The following is a 21,912-nucleotide window of genomic DNA, read 5'->3' on the forward strand; positions in this document are numbered from 1 at the left end:
TTCTGTCCCCCCTCACCGGCTGGTACAGTGGCCCAGCTGTCAGGGAGTGCTTGGCTATCTACCTCCTCCCACCCCTCTTAGAATCCCTGAAGATGGCAGAGTGCCCAGATTGCCATCGGGGGCTTCTGGATAGTGGGAAGATATCACATGAGTCACTGGGGCTTCATCATAGCAGCTGGCATTAGTGACAGCACTGAGACCATCAGGGCAGGAAGATTGGTGTCGTAGGCACACCAGCAGTAGGTGAAGACGGCAGAGGTACGGCTCAGGGAGTGTAGGGACAGAAAGGGGTCAGAGGGGCAAAGAGGCTAGAACTGAGAGGCAGACTTCCTGTGTGGGCAGCTGAGCTGAGCCAGGGAAGGGACAAGAGGCCTAGGTAGGGGGTCCCGTGGAGCAGGGACATACTTCATATAAGACATCCATGCGAATCTGGTGGAGACTGCAGCCCAGCGCTGGGGAGACGCAGGGGGGGTTCAAGTTTTCCAAGTGCTTCATGTGGGTGGGAGATTGTCTCAGGTTAAGCAAACAGACTGTGCCTCGGAGGCTTGGGAAGAACCCTGGGAAAAATGATGACTGGAGAGAAATGGCGGTCAAGAAGGTCCCTGGGGAGCAGCGGAAGAGCAAAGCGGTTCGGAGGCTGAAAAGGTTCAGGAAGATCAAGAGCACCAGCCTGGGCAGTCTACTGTGGGCTGGAGCTTAACAGGAGCAAATGGTCCCACACAAGCTGGCTGTACTCCAGTCAGAAGAAAACAGTCAACACATCTCTCATCTTTTAACTGTTTATTGTATAATATAAAACTACAAAAGACGGCCCATTTCCATGTATATTTAATCTGCCCAACTGCTTAGATTACAGCCTGAATGAACCACACTGAGCACAGTCTGCTGGGTTCTGATGTGACATCTGTAGTATTGCATAGAAAAGGCACAGCTCTCAGGTCTGTGGGGAAAGGTCACACCTCCTCTTGACAAAACCCATGCACCCAACACGTCCCTATGTACACCCTTCCAACACCTTGGTGCTGTACATATGGGCCGCATTTCTCTTCCAAGTTCCCCGAAAGAAGTCCAAAATTTTTATTGGCTTTGTCTGCAAGAGCATTTGATCCTGGCTGATTTTTAAGAACCACATAGACTCATTCTTGGAAGCATTGGAAACAATCGCACGCAAGCAGATGCGCACCTGCTGGCATCCAGGTGCGGGGCAGGTACAGGAAGTCAACCATTTACAGCTAGGACAAGTCAAATATGCTCTTTCTGGTATTTTCAGGAAACATATAAAGGTCCAATTTGTAAGAGCAAGATTTTGACATTAAGACAACTTATACCGACAACAGCAACCTCTGCACAGAGTGGAAGCTCTTGTATCTGTCATTTGAGAAGGCTGCCCTTGCAGTATTCCGAATGCATTGTTTACTGCAAAGGTGGTGAGTTTAAGCTTTAAAAATGATCTGTGAGTTGATACTTTGGCTCTTTGGAGCTAATTTTTAAAAGAAATTTTCCTTGATTGACATCAGGGTGGTGGTGGGCACTTCAAGGGGCTATGGCCATCAAAAGCTCAACTGCTAAAGACACCTGAGCGGTGTGGGAGATTGTGGCCATTGCTCACCCTTTGGTATGAAGGTGGGTGCCCATGTGTTACCCCTTCTGTCATCAAGCGAAAAGTGCTACACAGAAAACTTTAAAAAATATCAACCCTTTGATGCTTGATTTTCTTAAAAATTTGGAGGTATTAAAACATCCCTTATCCATACCTTTTGCATATTTCAAACAGACCCATTTGGAGACAAGAGTAAAAATGAACGTGGACTGTGCATTCAATGAGAAGACCAGGGGGCCTGGCTTGGCTCCCTTTTTAATACAAATTTACATTCCTACAAGAAATACATTCCTATCATGCATTCTGCACGTTACCACCCAGATGTTGTTAGAGCTCCACAGTAAAATAAATATATTTACACAGCAAAAAAAAAAAGGAATAAATAACTTATGGGGAAACTTCAAATTTGAAGCTCTCAGGCTCTGCTCTCACTTTGTCCCTTCATCGCACATCACTGTCAGGAACTGCCTCTTCAGGCCCAGACCGCCGAGAGGCCTCTCAGGCTGCCTGCCTGGCTCTGCTGCCAGGACGTGTCGGGAAGTGCATCCCACACACAGACTGGGACTTGGAGAGCCTGCTCTGGCTCCTACTCTTCCTGTTGGGACATCATTTAATATAAATAGGGCACAGACAAGTGTTGACTTTTGATGAGTTTGCTCTCTCTGAAAGTGGGTCATTAATTTCCCATGTACATCTTAAGAATTCATGGCAAAGGTGTCAGAGTTGAAAAGCATTTGCCTGCTGTTGTTGAGGGGTTCTGATTTGATTTTGAAGCCTGGTCTTACAAATACACGAGACTCAGAGAACCAAGTCTGGGCAATGCTTCTGTGCTTGTTTGAACTGTTGCCTAACATACGGGATTGTTTAAACACATAATTTGCTAATCCAACCAAAGTACAGTCGCTCTAAGTTACTGTAAATCAGTTTTTGACAAAGGCAATCAACTGTGTTATGCCACTTTTTTTCAGAATAATCAACACTACTGTATATGCACGTGTATGTAGATGTGTGTGGCATGTGTCTAGTTCTAGGGTACTCCAGTTGTAAAACAGAGAGTCCCGGCACACCTGTTCTCTACAACGGGAAGCTCTTAAAACGGAGAGGCACAGTGACACTTGGAAGCATTAACAACAACCCTCACCCTATCATATGGTCCCTGGTCCTACATCGAAGGACAGGACACATCTGTTAACAGTAAGAAGTGTATATATAGAGAGAGGGTGCTTGCAGGAGAACAAGTGCAATTTGATCAGTTTCTCACTGCTCTACCGAGTTGATAATTAGCCTTTAAAACACATTCAAGTGGGGAAAAGGTAAATTAGAATGTAAAAAGATTTAATCATATCATACACAGATCTTTTACTTAAACGAGCAGTTCCTTCACCACCAGTGCAGTTGCTTGCCATGTGCATTATGAAAATAAATTATCTATGGCTTGTTTAAAGTGCCACTTATAAAGTTATCTTTTAATTGGCCAGAAAGACCTCATTTTATCCATGGCAAGAAGTGAGCAGAATTGGTGACTAAATATTGACAAATGACGAACAACAAAGACATCAACAACAAAAACAAAACCCCATAATTTAAAAAATTTTAAATAAATACGAAAGTTAATTCCTAAAGAAGCCGCCTGCATCGCAATATAGGGCTGCAACCTGCACTCAGTAGCGGAAGTACCACTGAGAGAAAGAAACATGGAGACAGAAAAGGCAATAGATCTCAGCAACGAGCATGATACACTGGAAAAACAAACAGAACAACCTCTTTAAAGTAAATGGATATCATTGGGACTAAAAAGTTATCTCTTAAGGGTGTCCGGGGGTGGGAGACAGGGAGAGCGGCAGAAACATGCATAGAAATTCCTGTCTGTGTATCTGGGTAGAACAGCCTTGGAAGGTGTAGTTAAACCAGCAGCTGATAGAGAAAGCAACAAGACTGGGTGTCGTGACATAGGGTGACAAAGAGTCACAGATGTCGGAAGAGTGCATCCCGGCTGGCGGAGGTGAGCTGAGAGCTCACTGTGGTGATCGTGAAGATGCCATTTGCAGCTCTTGGCAACAGGGAACAAAAGCTCTAGGGACAGGACACGGGAAAAGGCAGGTTAGCAACATGACGTACGCCTTCTGGGGGGATTTCTTCTTTACGAGCCCCAGGTCCTGAAGCAGGGCTCGGCTCCATGAAGAGCTGTCATAAACTCTGTTACATAAAATTGTGGTCTCATCATAAAAGTTATGCCAAAAGGGAAAGATTTGAGTTTTTATTTAAAAAAAATAAAAACAATTAAAAGAGCAAACTTGGCATAAATACAACCTTAAGTAGTAAGATAATAATAGCCTTTGCTAGAAAGAGGGAGCTAAGGAGATCATCACTTCAACCCCAAGCTCCGCAGCCATCTCCCTGCCAACTGCTTAATGTGAGTTTGATGAGCAGATGGGGCTATGGCTTTGGAAGTTGCTGTACTGGCGGGTGATTGTGAGGGGCTGGTGCTTGTGAAATTTGGGTGTTGTCTGGCCCTTTCTTAAGTGCTGTGTGTGTCTGAGTGTGTCTGCATTTGGGGATATCAACTGCAGATTGATTTGATCCAATTTTCTCTTGCACCATACACATATAAAACATTACGACTCTATAAAAGTACAAGTGCAACTTGTACATCTTAAGTTTGCAGGAACTATGTGAGCAAATCCTATCAAAATAGCTATCTCATATGTATAAACAGCATTTGTTTTTAGAAAAACAATATCATAAACTGCAGAATCTGTACAAAAATATAAAATAAATTTGGGCAGCAATTTTCTAAACAGCCATGTAAATGCAACACTTACGAGGAATAGTTAATGCCTCTAAAAAGGCTGAATTGCCAAGTCAACCTATACAGGGCAAAAATGCCAGAAAAGGTACTGAGATTATCTAAATAATATATATATTTTTCTTTTTTACCTCTTGCAATAAAACTTATAGAAAAAATAGACAAATATGCACATGCAATTTACAGCTTTTCCAACTTAATCCTTGTGCTTCTCTTGAACTGTTTATGTTCATCATTCGACTTAGCAACACACTGTCTTCAAATGTATTCTCTCCTATGCCAGGGCGGTAGGTCTCTTGAGGAGCCATTCAGAAAAGCATATTAAAAGTGGTCATACTCGGATGAAGGCACTCCAACTCTGCTCAAAAAACAAAACAAAACAAAACAAAACAAATCTAGTGTGATACTTTCGTAAAATTTTCGTTTTCTCTGAAAAAGGCAAGCAAGGGTGCATGCACAGTGCGGAGAAGTGTCAGGGTCGCGGGCACGCTTGCAGGGCCTGGGTGGGAGCAGTCACTGGGTCCCCAGGTCTTAGGACCCAACGAGCACCTCCATGATGTGGTCTAGCTCTGTGAGGTCCATTTTGAAAGGCTGACTCGGGGCAACTGGCTGACTGCTATAGGGAGCCAGAGTCTTGAGGAGGTCATCGGCTGACACAGGGGCCATTTTTGAGGCTGTCCCCGATGCAGACGTGCAGGGGTCAAAATCATACATGGATGTATCAATGTCAGCGAACAAGATGTCGTCCAGGGTCAAGTCTGTCAGGAAACCTGTGGACGTTGTTATTTCAAAATTCCCAGGCAGAGAGTCCAGGAGTCTTGAGTCATCTGTGCGGCCCTCCTGGGGCCCCTCTGATTTCTGGATGCGGGACTCACCAGGGGTCCCTTTTGAGCTGTCTGGTGCTACCGCCGCCGCCTCTGTGGAGGTAGATGTGGGACAGAGCTCCTCGATCTCATCCAGGGCAGAGGAGAAGCTGTCTTTTTCTGGAGGAAGGGCTGGAGCGGAGAGTCTGGTAGAAGCTGCAGGCTGCACAGCCTGCAAAGTGCAAAAAGTGTCATCGTCGGCCTCGAGCAGTGAGGCAGGGGTGAGGCAGGCCTCCAAGGGCGTAGTGCTTCCTAGGTCACAGGGGTGAGCAGAAGGTGGGGTCAGGTGGGTAAAGGCAGGTGGTGCCTCTCGGTAGCTGTCACTCAGCGAGTCGCTGGGCTGGGAAGAGGGGGTAAATGGAGGCCTCAGGTTGCCTTCCTGCTTGAGTTCCTCCTGGATCCGCCTCAACATGTTGTTAATTAAAACAGTCTTCTGCAAGCTTGGCTCCGTCAGAGGCCTATGGTTGTACAGTTTCATAAGGGAAATGTTGAAGATAGTCTGGCGCTGTAAGGTGTAAGACACCCTGGATGGACCATCAGCGGGGGACACGATTTTGCCTTCCAGCCCATCTTCATGCTCATCAAACTTCCGTTTTCCTCCTTTACCCAACATATATCTACAAAGGAGAAAGACAGGAAATGGCATGAATCACACAAAGGCCAATGTCCACCATAAAAAAAGATGCTGACTTAAGAGCTTAGGACTTAAGACTGTAGTTTCCTGCCCTGGGTTACTCAGTAGAGTAGATGGCTTTATTGGGGAAGGCCTTTTATACAAAGAGAGAAGTAGGAAATCTACCCCTTCATGCCTGCCGAGCAATTTTTATCAGTAGGTCTTGGCCAACATACTTTGTGTACGACGTGGAGAAGTTAGGAGTTACCGTGGAAACTGATTTTTTATGTTTTTCAGCTCATGTGCATGCCTAACTATTACTGCAGGGGTTCAATTTCCCTCCACCCAAATGGATTGATTTTTAAAGTTCAAGACAACACATGACCTCAACAGACATAGGTGTTACATCTTGAGTGCAACTGGGACAGTAGAGAAATTAGAAGAGGGGAAACATGTACAATTTTGGTAGAACTGACCTTTCAGAATGGCCTCAGGCAGAGGGTGACATGTGAAGCACTTCACCCATGCTAACCAACCACAGGACCTGAGTTATCACTGCCTTCCATTCTAGAACAAGGGAGGAGTGCGTGTTTCTCTGTCTGGGTTTCTGCTTGGCTCAGTTTCACAGCACATTTGTGTATGAATACAATCGCTTGAATTTTAAAGTAATTTGCTCTGATTATAAGCCCTGCCGTTTGGGTATTTGAGATATTTCGTGACAAAATACCTACTGTGATTTCAGAGATGTACTGCCAAGGAGTAACTCAGACCCTGAGAATTCAACAATGGGTTAAATTGTAAGATCCATTTGAGAACACTGGTGTTCCTGGCTGTCATCTCTGGAGGGGTGCTTCAGTTCTCCACGGCCACACAGGCACTGCCTCCTTTCAGAACTTCTACTGCAGAAGGACTTGGCCAGCCTTTGCCTCACAGAGCTCACTTTCTTGTGATTGTTTTAGGTTTTAAAGCAAGGTTTCAATATGTATCTAACCCTCTTGCCTCAGCCTCCCAAATGCTAGGACTACAGACACACACCACATGCCCAGTTCAGATCTTGAAAACAAGAGGAAGCTCTCCTGCTGTCTAGATGAAGGGATGAGGTTCTCACTAAACCAGGACCTTCGCTCAGAATGTGAAGTAGCATTCACCCCTGGCCTGGTGGGAATCCTCTCCAAATGTGGCTCAATCCTGTGACACCTTCGTGGATGAGCAACTACTCAGTAGTTATCTGAGTTTCCTCTAAATGCTTCTTACCTTTTGCTGCCTTGCAGCAGCTGCCCGCTAGGCCCTCATTCATCCCTTCACTAATGCTCACCTCACATCTGCAAAGGCTCAGGTACTCTGCCAGGGGCAGGGGAGAGAGGTCATCACATGAACCCACCTAGACCTCACCAGCCATTCGAATCTCAAGTCTGACCCTAAAGAGAAAGCTAACAGGATGAACACACTTCACCCAAGTTTCTTTCAACATTTTATTTAAAGGAAAGCCATGCTGCCCCACAAAGCAGACATAGAGGGGCCAAAGAGTTTGGCATACAACCCCCTGAGGTGTCTGACTTATGGTGGAAGATGAAGACAACTGCAGGTCGGTATCTGCTTGAGATCTGCCAATGCTTATAAAGAACGTGGAGTTACATGTACAAAACATCTCTCCTCACTGTATAAGCACTAACAAAACAGGTGCCAATCATGAGAACCAAAGACTAGTCCTGTAATCAACTGTTGTGACAAAAAGGATCTAATAACACCAGTGGTCACTTCAGTGTGTGAGTACACAAATACAAACATGCACACTCTAGCATTTCTCAAAGTTAATCAATCTCTCTTTCTCTCTCTCTCCCCCATTCCCCACCCTCCTTGGGAGATTTGGAGATTGTTTACCAGGCTAGTCTAAACTCATAGGCTCAAGCAAGCTGCCTGTCTCAGCCTACTGAGCAGCCGTAGTTACTGGAGTGTTCCACTACATCCCAACTGTCAGTACATTCTCAATAGTACATTTTTAAAAAAAATTTTATTATTTTTATTTTATGTGTATGCGTGTATTGCCTGTATGTAGGTAAGTGCACCCAGTACATTTAAAAATTTATTATTAGTGTGTGACTCTGTGTGTGTGTGTGTGTGTGTGTGTGTGTGTGTGTAGAGGTGCATGAGGAAGACAGAGGAAAGCTCCTTGGGGCTGGTTCCCTTCTTCCACTGTGAGCCACTGAGCCCCTCAGCTTGCTCAGCAAGACTCCTACCCACTGAACCATCTTGTTGGCCGAATAATACATAAATCACCATGTCTACAAAACTCACATATTTAAAACATACCCAGGCTATGAGACACTGTAGTCATTTAGAAGAATTCCCATAGCTGAACAGTATCTGTGGACTTTCAGAGAGACTTAAATGTGAGAAGCATCTAATTTCCAATTAGAATGATCCAGCTGGTCAGAGCCACAAGCTAATTCTGATTTGGGAAAAACCTACAAAGACATTTGTAATGCTGACTTGAAACAAGAGGGCGGAGGGCCCTGTAAGCAGAATCTGTGAACAGATATGCAAGCTAAAACCTTACACGCTCTTCAAATATATAAATAAGGCCCTCTACATCTCAAAACAGGTTTAATTTTTTTTTCTTTTGTGCTGAGGCAAAAAAAAAAAAAAAGAAAAAGAAAAAAAGGCTCCATATACCAAATAAAACTGCAAAATGCACACAATTCAAATTCTAGCTAAATCATTGTAGGAAAAAAAAAGCAACAAATCTAAAATCCACCTTTTTATTTAAAAGTGAAGATTTCCCAAAATATGCTTAATTCAAGGTAGTAACCTGGCCATTAGCATGCTCTAAAGGGTCTCCAACTTCTCCAAAAGAGGACAGCAGACCTCTTCCACACAGGGTTGTGTAACAACTATCTCTTAGGCAGGACATAATTTAAAGATGACAAGACATGCCCTCAAGAACCAAAGGGCAAAAAGCCAGGCTCTTGGCTTTCTGGCCTCTTTGAGCCAGCTCTCAGAAGCCTCTTTCTGCTCAGGCACTCTGAAAAAGTAACAATAGCTCTTTAAGCGCCATCTGAGAGGCACGTGACCTTTCAAAAGGCCTCACATGGGGGCAGACTGCAGGAGCAGTAGTGGCAGCTCATTAAGGGCTTCCAGGACCGCTACAGAAGGGGCTCCAGGTCACAGGCCTCAAAAGAAGCACAGACTAGCTTGCTTCTTGGGCCACCTGGGACTATGGTGCCCCACTTTTTGTCTCCTCTCTCAGCTTGCAAAAAGCAAAACAAAAACCCAAAACACCTAAACCCAAAGGCCAAGTCTTCTATCCAGATTTTCAAATACCCCAAAGAGCCTCTGGACCTTAGGGCTGGGCTGGAGACCCTCACAGGGAAGAGTCGGGTGGCTGGCTCCTTCCTTTCCCTCTTCTGCTACCCAAAGCAGCCTAAACTCCCACAGCCTCTTTTCTATTGTGTATCCATTGGCTGTTTTTTTTTTGAGATAAAATACCCTCCCTTCCAAAGAAACTCTCTAGAACAAATTCCTGACATTCCAAACTTATATTTAGGTCTAGGCTCAAACCCAGGGCCTCACTCATCCTGGGCATGTGCTCAACCACTGAGCCACCACCCCCACAGCCCAGTCTGTAGTTTGTAAAATTGATTTAGCAAATATTAACTGCACCCAACTAAAATTTAAAGGTAAAGAACAAAGTTCAGTAGGAAAGTAAAAGAAGAACTCTCTATTCACCAGACCTGGTCTTCAGTTGTGCAACTGCTCACCAGGAGGCCTTACACTCTGTTGAGGCAGATACTCAAAAGTAACATATGTCACTAGAAGTTCCCTCAACAAAGGACCAGAGCACCGCTTTATCTAGCATTCCATGGCTCTGCCACTCCAAGCCCTGAACAACTCCCACATTAGGGAATATGAGAGATTACGGTGGCCTGGATGGGCAAAGGAGACCCTTTGGAAATAGGTACGTCTGTCAGCTAGCTCTGACAGCAAGGCCCCTGGGGGCACAATACTGCCTGCGTTGTTCACCTCTGTGCTCTAAGCTTAGGGCCCTTCCTGATACAGAAACGGTCACGTAAAAAGTCCCTGAATAAAAGAACAGTAAATTGGAAAGACTAAGACACAGAGGAGTATCAGAGAAATGAAAAAACAGGTAGGGGTGTCCATGGGTGAATATGTTCCTGGGAGGGAAGAGCTTCAGACCCCAGAGCAGAGCAGGCAAGAAAGCTCCAGAGTAGAGAGCCCCTCCTGTTTACCCTATTCTCCCACTTGGGCAAGCATCCAACACAGACGATGGGCTCTAGCAATCTGCATTTCCAAAAAGTTTCCAAGTGATGTTAGACTGCAGACCTCTGAGAAGCAAGATTTTCTCTGGTCCTCATCAGGCCATTTTACTATTATACCTGAGAATGCCTTTACTCAGTTCATCCTGATGCTGAAGGTCTTCCTTTTTGTGTCTAAGCAAAGCAGGCAAAAAGAAATGTGCAGCAATTTGTGATAACAACTGACAGGTGATTCTTTTCTTTTTGAGATGGGGGGTCTTGCAGGGCAAAGTGCCACAAGCATTTCATCCCAGCACTCAGGAGGCAGAGGCAGGCAGATCTCTGTGAGTTTGAGGTCAGCCTGGTCTACATAGCAAGATCCAGGCCAGCTGGGGATATACAGTGAGACTTGAGAAAAGCTGGGCTAAACAATCCTACCTCAGCTTCACAAGCATCTCAGAGTACAGGTGTCTACCACCATGACTGGTTTGATAACTAATATAAAAGTACTGAATACAAAAAAAAAAGTACTGAATACATAATTACAGCTCAGGTGCAATTTGAATGCTAAAGCTCAGCTTCTCAGATATCAGACCCACAGGGTCCCTAGGTGAACCTTGCAGCCATCTTTAACTAGCCAGGATGCCTAAGGCCCAAGGTCCAAAAAGAAACTGAAAGAATATATATTTAAAGGGTAACATTCCATAGCTTTTATTTTTAACTCATTCAGACTCTCCCAATGTAATGTAAATTATTGTTACCTATAATTCTCCAACTATTTAAAAAATTATGTCTTACTATTTTTTATATCAATGTCCTTTAATATGAACTGTCAAAATTAAACATTCATGAATTTTAATGAACAGGAAACCTACTTTCCCAAATAATCATTTCTGTCACCACCACCATCACCAAAAACCACTACTCTCATCTGTAGGCTCACCGCAGCCCATGCCCCCAGGGCTTCTCCTGGTGGCCCAATTGAGAGCTGTCAACCTCAGGATGGGCGGTATAGGAGCCCTCTTCCACCTATGAAGATTGGCAAATTTGGTGCTAGTCAAAAAAAGATATAAAAGTTTGTATTATATTTTAACTCAATTCATCCCAAACATTATTAAGCCAGACAGAAGGAACAAACCGAATAGTTGGGGCGGACGAGAGACAATGCGTCATCTGGGATGGGAGGAGCATGCTTAATACCCAGGTTGGTTGGGGAGGTCAGGATGAACCAGGAAATTAGGCAGTCATCTCTTAGAAATAATCTAAGGCTGAACTGACTGGTACCTTCTATATATTTTCAATAGCCTGGTTCAATTTCTATTTGGACTACTGTTGTACAGTTAGGCAGAAGCCATCTTCTGAGCTCAGCTATGCCAGCTTGCCAAAGATCATCACAGCTGGAACTCAGACTATTAACTGTACACACACATACAGAGAGAGAGAGAGAGGGAGAGAGAGAGAGAGAGAGAGAGAGAGAGAGAGAGAGAGAGGGAGAGAGAGAGAGAGAAACGATAGAGAGAGGGAGAGGGGCAGGGAGAGGACCTTCATCTGAGTATCCAGTCACATCCCCAAACAATGTGGCCCTAATTACATGCAGCCAGGGGGAAAGGGGGCGGAGGTAACTCTATTTAAGCGACTATGGGGAAGTCCTCATCCATACTGGGTGAAGACCTTCCAGTGTGGTCTTAGGGAGGGAGCACCCACACACCTGTACGTAAGCTCTTACCCATTGCTCTGTCACTGAACCTTGGGAGGAGTGACACCCCCCAAGAATTTTAGCAACAATTAGAAATCCAGCATTGCATTCAGGGAGATAGCACAATTAAATGACATGATTTTTCAAAAGTCAGTTACAAAGCAAAACAACTGGAGGAAGGAGGGTTCTTCAGGTGGATCAATGAAGTTAAAGGGGGGAATGTAGCTTCTGGGGAGTTTCCTTGGCACAGATCCAGTGTGGCCACTGGTGTGCCTTCCCTGCAGTGTGCCATAGTACTGTGAAGGCAGCACTAGGCAAGGAGGAAATGCCATGTCTGCCTCAATGGGGAACCACTTAACATATTATACCTTGAAGAACACACTGGACTAAGAAACCTGATCATATCTAAGCTTTTAATGCCCTGCTTCCTCCAAGGAACAGCAAAACACAGTCAGAATACAAAGAGCATACTGCAAAGAAAGTGGCGATCAGGGACATGGCAGGGCCAGAAAAGGAAGCTAAGAGAAACAGGCTGGCCTCTAGGGCCCTGCTGCAGTTGCACACAAATATGGAGGGTTCCCTCCAGGAGGGTGCGTGAGGGACAGAATAGGCATCAAGCAGACTTCAGACCCCACAGAAACAGCCCCTGGCCTAGGGGAATAACAGCAATAGAGACAATGTACAGTGCCGACAGAGGTTCTGCTGTAGACAAGGCAAGAGCCCCAGGGCCCCCCCAAAATGCCGAAGACAAACGTGTAAACTGCTGGAATCAGGAAGCTCATACTTTTAAACCAAAGCCTATCCAGGGTTTCGGAGGTCCCTGCAGTAACATCCATGCTAATTGGTAAGTAAGACAAAGCCTCCCCTAACAAATCAGCAATGTAATTATAAAGCCAGTCACCAGATCCAGCCAGTTCCCTGAGCTCTGCTCTTCAAGGCTGCTGTAACCTGACACAGAGCCCGTGGCCCTCTGCCCCTGCGTGGCCAGCCCCCTCCCCCCCTTGGCCCACAGCTCCATCAGCCCAGTTCCAGCCAGTCTCCAAGTCATTTAAAGGAACAATTTCTATCATGTGGGGCTGATGTCTACATTTTAACAATTTCTAGCTTTTCCTCAGGATTTTCACATGCCACTATTACACTCAGTACAATTTCTAATGCTAGCTTATCAAATATAATCTTTTAGGTTGAAAAAGGAAAGGATTTTAAAATGCTGACAACCAACTACATTTTACTACTGGAGTCAAATTCAGAGTTTCTTGGGAATAAAGAAAAAGATGTATAAGTAGAATAAATTATGCCTCGTTAGTGAAATCTGGAAAGTAAAACTGGCTTTTTTAAAGAACATGGCAAACAGCACAAAATGTTTCTAATACCCAGATGTACTAGTGTAAGGCCAGCTGGGAATTCAGGTTGCAACCCTAACCCTAAGGAAGCCGAAGACCCCAGTCACTTTCGAAGATGATGGAAGTGCTAACGATTCTTCTATTTTACCTCAGGATTCTGAACTTGAAGGTTCACAACAACATACTAAGCCTCAAGTTAACTTAACACTCCAGAAACAAACAGAAAATGGCCATATGTATGAAACAATATCAACAGAATGTTGATACCTTGGAGGCAGGTGTCAGGAATGAGGCTGTGTGTCTGCTGTACTATGACTTCTGAGTATGTCTGGAATTTTCCATCTAAAAGTTAAACAGCACATCACTTATTTGTACTGGAAAAAACCCCACAAATAAAAAAATATCAAATAAGCACTGCACCCCCCCACACACACAAAAACGACTAAATTAACTCGGAAGGTAATTGTGCACAGAAGAAAGCTACTGATGCTCTAGGTAAGTAGACTGGGTAAGCAGACAGGCAGGCCAGACCAAATTGGAAGCCTTAATAAAGGCGGAAAGACGGCGCTACATCCAGCCACAAGGGGGCGCAGCAGAGCAGCCATGCCACTTACAGTTCTGTCTAGCTCTCAAAGCAGTCTTATTTCCAGAATCAATCCCCAATTCAGGTATCCACAGGACAGTGCTAAGAGCCGGGAGCTTTGCCAAGCCCAGACTAAATTACATTATGCTACGGTTCAAACTCTTATTGCCTGTATATAAGTAACATTGGTGTTTCAAAAACCACGGTTGGGATCCCTGGAGGATTCCTCAAGTGAGAAGAAACACACAAAAACAAACTCAAACCCAAGTCGTGAGGTGTGGGCTTGGAGGAGGTGACAGTTCTGATTTCCAGAGGGGGTTCTGAGGCCGACTCCCAACCACAGAATGAATTTCCCACGTTTACCACTAGAACTTCACTAGTATAGAGGCTCTCAACAATCCTGCTGCTTCTTAATAACAGTAAATTACCGCCACACTGAACAGATAATGCTGCAAGGTTATTTGGGAAAACCCTTCAGAAAGAATACTGAGGAGGAGCCATTTAATTCTAAGTGTAATGACGTTAACCTTAGGGATATAACGAAGCAAGCTACTGTGTAACTACCTGCTGGGATTCTTTTTAGTCAAATTACAAGCTCTGGTTATAGAATATATGTTAACTAATAATGTTCCTAACAGATGAACTAGTATCTTTTTTCCATTTGAAAACTGGTAACTATAAACAAAATTACAGTCTGAAGCTACTTCATAATGATTTGGTGTCCAGAGTACATCTTTAGCACTCTGAGTCTGGAGTCTCGGTTTGACTTTCCCCAACAGGACTGTGTGCCAATGAAGCTGCTCCAGCTTCCCAACCGCCCCCATTCCCCAGCACAACGAAAATATTTTTTTCTTCTGTATTTATAATTGCTTGGATGGGATTCTGGTTTCAATTCTCTAGTAGCATCTTTTCCCCAAAGATACCTTGTTTTTCACCCACATGAGAGACCCTTAATAAACAGTGTCAAGGGAACATAAAAGACTTCCAAGGAAAAACCAAAGGATTTGTTAAAGGTATGACAGTTGTTCCTTAAAATGACTCTTATACATAAAAGCTATACAAAACATCCACACGAAACACCTAAATGTAACTTTAGGGACAATTCAGTGAAAAGAAAAGCTGCACTGTAGTTAAAACCAGAGGCCACCTTCCAAGGGCCTTGTTAGCGAACTACCTGACAGTAATAAAACTAAAGAACTGAAAACTAAGAATGCTACGTCAAGAAATGTTTTTATGGAAGTGCTTCTTAAAAGTTAAAGATTGCCAGGTGTGGTGGCGCACGACTTTAATCCCAGCACTCAGGAGGCACAGGCAGGCGGATCTCTGTGAGTTCAACGCCAGCCAGCCTGGTCTATATAGCGAGTTTCAGGACATCTGGGGCTACAGGGGGACCCTGTCTCAAAAAGACCAGAAAAAAAAAAGTTAAAGATTAACTTAGGAGAATGGATGGTGAGTTCGAGGCCTATGTAAGTAACCTACATATTTAGAATACCTTTAAGAATTCGGTAGGGCCAGGTGTGTTGTTGCAGCACCTTTAATTCTAGCACCCAGTAGGCAGGCAGGAGGATCCCAGCCCCTACATAGCAAAATTCCAGGCCAGCAGGGGCTACAGGGAGGTCCTATCTCCAAGAGACCAAAACAAAACAAAATAAAAAACCAAACTAGGGAGGCTGGTAAAGTTTCACAAAGACAATTTACATTTTGTATTATATACTTGAGTAGTTCACACAGGAGAAAAAGGTAATAAAATTACAAAATAAAGGGCAGTGAATACTTTGTAAATATAGTAGCCATTTTTCCCCAGGCTATTTTGAGGTAAATTTAAGGAAAGCCATTTGATTAAACACAAAATAATCAGAGGGCCACACTAAATGTACTAAATATTTTTTAAATATTTTATTATTTTTATTTTATGTGTATGTGTGTATTGCCTGCATGTAGGTAAGTGCACCTGTGTCATGCAATGCCCGAGGAGGACAGAAGAGGCTGTCAGTTCCCCTGGAACTGGAGTTACAGTTGTTAGCTGCCATGTAGGTGCTGGGATTCGAAACTGGGTCTTCTGCAAGAACATCCAGTGTTCTTAACCGCTGAGCCATCTCTCTAGCCCCTTAAATATTTATTTCTAAGGAAAATAATTTAATAGTTCCACATTCACTACTTCCAAGGATTCTTGTGAGGAGCTTCCTTCAATCCTACCCAGCTAACCACCCCTAACATTCTGCTTGTTCCATCTACCTTTGGTAGCTTTATGAGAAGCAGAGGCCCTCTAAAAAATTGCATTTGGATTTTTTTTCTTTTTTCTTTTTGTCTTTTTGAGACAGGGTCTCCCTGTAGCCCCAGCAGACCTGGAACTCACTGTGTAGACCAGGCTGGCCTTGAACTCACAGAGATCTGCCTGCCTCTGCCTCCCTAGTGCTGGAGTGAAAGGTGTGGGACACCATGCCCAGCTTCATTTGGATTTGTAAATGCAGCCACACAATTAAGAATCACCAACATTTTATTTTTTATGTTTCTGGACATGGCAAAGATATTTTTAAAGAGATCAGTATTTTAAAAATTGTTCCCTGCTTACCTAGCACATGCAAGGGGGGGGGGTGTTCCATCCTCAGCATTATAAGAATATGCAATTTGTTCAGAACTCACTTGCTTGGCATAACTGAGGCCCTGGGTTCCATTCCCAGCACAGGGAGGGGTGTGTGTGTGTGTGTGTGTGTGTGTGTTACAAGCCAACTTCAGAAAAGCTCACTGGTAGGTTTCTGACCAGCAGAAAGAGGAAAAAATTTTCAGCTGAAGCCCATAGCACCCAGATTCCTCTGCCAGATCAGTTTTCTAGGACAGCAAAGACTCAAAGATACAGAAGTTTGCAGACAAAGTGTTGAAAATGCTCCCCCCGACTCAAAAAAGGAAAGGAACCTGAAGAGCTAGTGTGGATCACCCATGGCAGAAGGAGATCAATTTGAAACAGCTGCCACCTTAATATCTCATTCCTTAGCTAGAACTACATGCAGACCTGTTGTTCTAGCACAGAGATGACCTTGGGACTTTCAGATTCCCTGAGTGTAACTTGGGCAATACTTCTAACATAAGGGTGGGGTGCTCCAGCAGCCTGCTCCAAGCTCAGGAGCAGCATGGCCTGGAATGATAAGCAGCCAGCCAGAGAGGGGAGCAAAGGCCTAAAAGGTGGATCTGCAGCAAGAGCCTTTGGTAAAGCTGTCTAGCCCTGTGTGCATACGGTGGTCACCAGGTTCACAGAGCCCACTGTAATCAAGAGTTCCTGCTAGAGTCAGAATCCCTTTCTCCTCACTATTCTAAGCAAAATTCCTTAGAATTAAAACACTTGGTTTCGTGGTTTCTTTTCAATTGTGAAGGGCTTTAAGCATTAACCCCCCAAAAACAAAAAACCCAAAAAGCTTAGAATTAGTAACTCCACAAAGCTACAGGTTTGCTCAAAGTGACAGAGAAATAGTACTGCAGATGTGATGAGTTTTAAGAACCGAAGTTTACTGCTACCTTGAGTAACTAGAGAAACAAAGCTGCCTTTGGGCACCTCAAACTAGTCAGACTGGCTATAGCAGTTGCACAGCCTGCTGCAGATCTGTTCTCCACCCTCTTGTGCCAGCTCCTCACCCCCATGTAGCCACACAGCTCAGTCCACTCTGTGTGGTGCCAGTGCCCCCCCCATCCCTCATTTTGCCATCTCTGCTGGGAAGCAAGGCCAGCCCTAGTAAGATAACAAGCAGACAGAAGAGCCAGGCACACGGTTCTGACTTCAAAACTACCATGAGAGCAGGGTATAGCCTAGAAGATGCAGGGTTTGTACAACAGAGCAGGAAAGCTACGGTGCCTGCTTCAGTGAATGATGGCAAGTATTTCCAACGAGTACAGGTAAGGGACAAAGGACCCTGAAAGGAAGTAAGTGGAGTCTTCCCAGCTTGTAGGAAGTTTGTATGGTCCGTGGTGCTTATTGAAATTAAAATGGATTTGTTTTGTTCTGTTATAAATCATATATTTTAAAAGATATCGTGATGGTTTTATTTATTTTATTTTATTTTATTTTTGTCTTTTTGAGACAGGGTCTCCCTGTAGCCCCAGCTGGCCTGGAACTGGCTATGTAGACCAGGCTGGCCTTGATCTCACAGAAATCCGCCTGCCCCCACCTGGCTTCTGTTTTTATTTTGAAATTAAAATCTGTACATATTCCAAAAGGAAATTTTTAGACAACCAAGCATGTTTTTGTTTGTCTCATGAACTTCAAGAATTAAAAACAAAAACCTTCCCACAAGAGTCTATTTATTACCCAGAATAGGAGTGTGTCATCTTACTGGGCTGACATATGCCATTCACAGATTTACACAAAGAATGAACTGCTAGGCAGTGCTAGCGGAGAAAGACGCAGCTCCACACAATGAGTGATGGACTCTGGGGACAGTTCTGTTCATAAAGGTTTCCCAGTATTTGCACAGGACAGAAGTTTGCCTTTAATATTAACTACACTGGCCATTTAAGACCACAATTCTTTTTCTTTAAAAGACAAGTCAACTATGTTTAGTTGTTTCCTTCCAAAATATTAAAACTAAATTAAATACCCAGACACTTCTTAAACAGAAGTTACAGCTTATATATTTCTATCACGTGAGTAGGGAATATTTATTTACGGCAAGTAGAAAATGCATTACTTATGCATATAAAGTGGCCACAGCATTTAAAATTTTTCATGTTTTTCTGTCAGAATTAGCTAATGAGGCCTGAGGGGATAGCATGCTACTTGGTGGGGGTGTGGTGCTGCACGCCTTTAATCCCAGCACTAGGGAGGTCTCTGTGAGTTTCAGGCCAGCTTGGTCTACACAGTGAGTTCCAGGTTAGCTTGCTACTTAATTAAATCTGGAGACTGGAGTCTATTCCCAGAACTCACATAAAAGTGGAAGGAGAACCATCTCCACAAAGTTGTCTTCTGACTTAACACATGCCCATCTCACACATACATACATACACACACCCTTAGCGCCAGGCCATTTTCACTTAAATTGGAGCTTGCCCTCTGGTATCTTTAGCATTTGTCTGATCTTTGGACTAGGTAAGCAGAACCCCCCACCCCTCCGAAATTAATGCTATTTACTAAATGATATTCCAGGACAATGAACTTAAAAGTTTAGGAAATTCTCTAAGTGCACTATACCTTCTGAATATTGCATTTATCTATTTTGATCTGTAAATAACAGCAACAAAATGGTCTTGATTCTTGATTCCAAAATATGAATGAAATTAAAACAATACTTTTAAAACCATGTTCTTTAATAAGAAACCACAGGGAAAGAAACCTGTTTAAAAAAAAAAAAAATTACACCGGTTACACCAACACAGCATCACATGCCTTCAGGAGGCAGAGGCAGGCAGATCTCTGTGAGTTCAAGGCCAGCCTGGTCTACACAGTGCATTCCAGGTCAGTTGGAGCTACAAGGAGACCATGTCTCAAAAAAGACCAAAACAAAACAAAACCCATTACAACTTTTACCTTTCTTAGCTACTAGAGTGTAAAATATTTTGACAGATAAAACACTTCAACTGTGCATTGTCTAAAATAGTGGCTGTCAATGCTACCAGTCATTACATATAAATTTAAGTGACTTAAAAATAACAATATATGTAGCCAGGAATGGTGGCGTACACCTTTAATCCCAGCACTCAGGAGGCAGAGGCAGGCGTATCTCTGTGAGTTCAAGGCCAGCCTGGTCTACATGGTGAGTTCCAGGACAGCTGGGGCTACAGGGAGACCCTGTCTCAAAAAGACCAAAAAAAAAAGACCAAAACAAAACAAAACACCCAATATATTAGCCAGGTGTGGTGGCAAACACCTTTAATCCCAGCACTCAGGAGGCAGGCTGGCGGATCTCTGTGAGTTCAAGGCCAGCCTGGTCTACATAGTGAATTCCAGGTCAGCTAGCACTTACAGGGAGACCCTGTCTCAAAAAAACACACACACACACAAAAAAGCAATATATATTATTTACTATGTCCATTAACAATAATTTAGTCTGTAGTAACTGGGTAAAATTTGTAATCAGGCTCTTAAATTAAAAAAGCTTTTATGGGGAATGATTCAGAAAACAGGAGGGTAAAGATTTTAAAAATCTGAGTTAAAACTCTTCTCTCTAATGGAAGCAAGTCTGAGCAGCTGTTACCTAAGAGTCTGTGATACTTGCCTGACAATAAAACTATTCCCTGGGACACCTGCCATACACTGGTTGTTATAAAATGTGAGACTTTCCCCTACCTGTTGAAATAAAAGTAAGGAACAGAGCCAGGTGGAGAGAGGAAAGGGGGGGGGGGCAGGCTACCAAGTCTATTCCGTAAGATTTCTCACTTAAGAGCAAGTGTGATTGCACATATTTTAATTAGAATAGGAAAGAAATTATTTTAAAGCACTTCTAACTTGAACAACACAAGCAATTTTATATTAACATGTAACACCACAAAGTATGTCAATAAAGCTGAAGCTAAAGGGAAACTGAACATCCGTCTCTATGGCTTTCTGTTGTTTGAGGCAGGGTCCCACTCTGTGGTGCTGATAGCCAGGAACTCACTATGTAGATATGGTTAATCTTGAACTCTGTAGAGATTCGCATTCATCTGCCTCCTGGATTTCTGGGATTAAAGCCTGCCCCACCTTGCCAGGCCAGTTTCTTGCTCTTTAAATGAAGAAATTTGTAAAATTATCAGGAAAACAAGGATCCACAGTGATTCTTGCTCATGCCAGAGTCCGGACCTCGGTATTTTTTTTTTTTTTAACCCTCCCAGCAGAGTCAAATCAGAATATGCTGCCATGACGGGGGAGGGAGGGTAATAGCTGCTGGGGTGAGTGGAGCCTTCTGGTGAGCTAAACAACCCCCAGCAACAAAACAACCAGGGCTCCTGCTGAGTGGCCCAACAGGGGCTTCACAGAAGTCCAGTCCACCTTATCTTGCTAGTAACAAAAACTTAAGGCCTCAGTAATCCTACTGGTGACTACAATTCTAGTTATAAACACTTAACATATACTGGGAAATTAAACAAAGCATTTTACGTACAAAGCTTTGAATATTTACTGTACCTTAAGGCCAACTGGGGCTGCTCAGTTCTGTTCAAATAAAAAGTACTGTCTCTGACGTTGGACGGCTCACTCTGCTGACTGCTCTTCCCTATTCAGTGTCTGTAAAAAAGTACTTTCTACCTCCTCAAACCATCCCGTAGCAAGCAAAAAGAAAACTGTGCCTGATTTTGTGAAACTTAAAATTCAACTCTTAACTAAGCTTGCTACTATTTCTGCTAAAGCTAAGATGGTTTACGGCAAGAAAAAATAAGAACAATTCACGACCTTCTTGATGCAATGGTTCTCTGAAGGCACCCCGTGTCAACCGTACAAAGTCTACGGGTCGGCACGGCTGGCTCCCCCCAGCCTCCCCCCACCCCGCCCTTACCACCAAGATGACTTGTAGATTTCTAATTTAAAAACCAAGGAGGCCTGAACTTTAATTTGCATTCAGACCCAAAAATCAGTTCACTTGGGCACGGAAAAGAGGACGGAAAGGGATGTTTTCACGCAAAACCACCGGGAAACTCTCACTAACACTACAGCAAGTTGGATGGGAACCCAGCCACGGAACTCAGAAGTGAAGCAGCGCGGCGCCAGCTACCTGAATCTCGCTCGTCCGCAACGCCCAGCCGCGGGTGGGTGACAGGGCCGGCTCGTCCGGCCTCCTCGGCCCGGAGCTCCCGGCCCTGCCCGCCCGCAGCCCTGCCCGGCCCGGCGCCGCCCCCAGCCCGCCCCAGTCGCCGGGAGCCCTCGCTCGGCGCCCGGTACTTACTACAGGCAGGTCCGCCGGAGGCTAACGCATCCGAGGGGTTTCCGCCCACTCCAACTACGCCCGCTCCATGCGGAGCGCCCCGCCGCGGGGCCGAGGGTGCTGGGAGCGGGCGGCGAGGCCGGAGCTACGACTCCGGCGTCTCCTGCCTGCGCGCCGGGAGCATTCTACAATGGTGGAGACGGCAGGAGGAAGGGGGAGGCGGGCGGAGGGGGCGCCCGGGAGAGCCAGCGGCAGCTCGAGCTCCAGCGCTCGCCGTGCACAAGTGACGTGCAGCCCGCAAACCTCCCGCGAGCTCCAGCCCCGGCGCCCTAGGC

General features: G+C 44.5%; 1 protein-coding gene across 5 annotated transcripts in view; it reads right to left on the reverse strand.

The window, feature by feature from the left end:
• Positions 1-765: 765 nt before the first annotated feature.
• Positions 766-21,912, reverse strand: part of Sertad2 (SERTA domain containing 2) — a 116,587-nt gene continuing 95,440 nt past the window's right edge. For 2 of the 5 annotated variants that reach the window (XM_017802598.2, XM_029554810.1), the window contains one exon: positions 766-5,886. In XM_017802598.2, the coding sequence (XP_017658087.1) occupies positions 4,938-5,882 (945 nt within the window). In that variant the 5' untranslated portion in view covers positions 5,883-5,886 and the 3' untranslated portion in view covers positions 766-4,937. Of the gene's footprint in view, positions 5,887-13,441; positions 13,465-21,427; positions 21,451-21,598; positions 21,897-21,912 lie in introns of those variants that run through there. The other 3 variants (XM_008850637.3, XM_017802599.2, XM_029554811.1) reach the window with 3 other exon arrangements.

The sequence above is a fragment of the Nannospalax galili genome, unplaced genomic scaffold (assembly GCF_000622305.1).
Source record: "Nannospalax galili isolate Female #2095 unplaced genomic scaffold, S.galili_v1.0 scaffold805, whole genome shotgun sequence".
NCBI lineage: Eukaryota > Metazoa > Chordata > Mammalia > Rodentia > Spalacidae > Nannospalax > Nannospalax galili.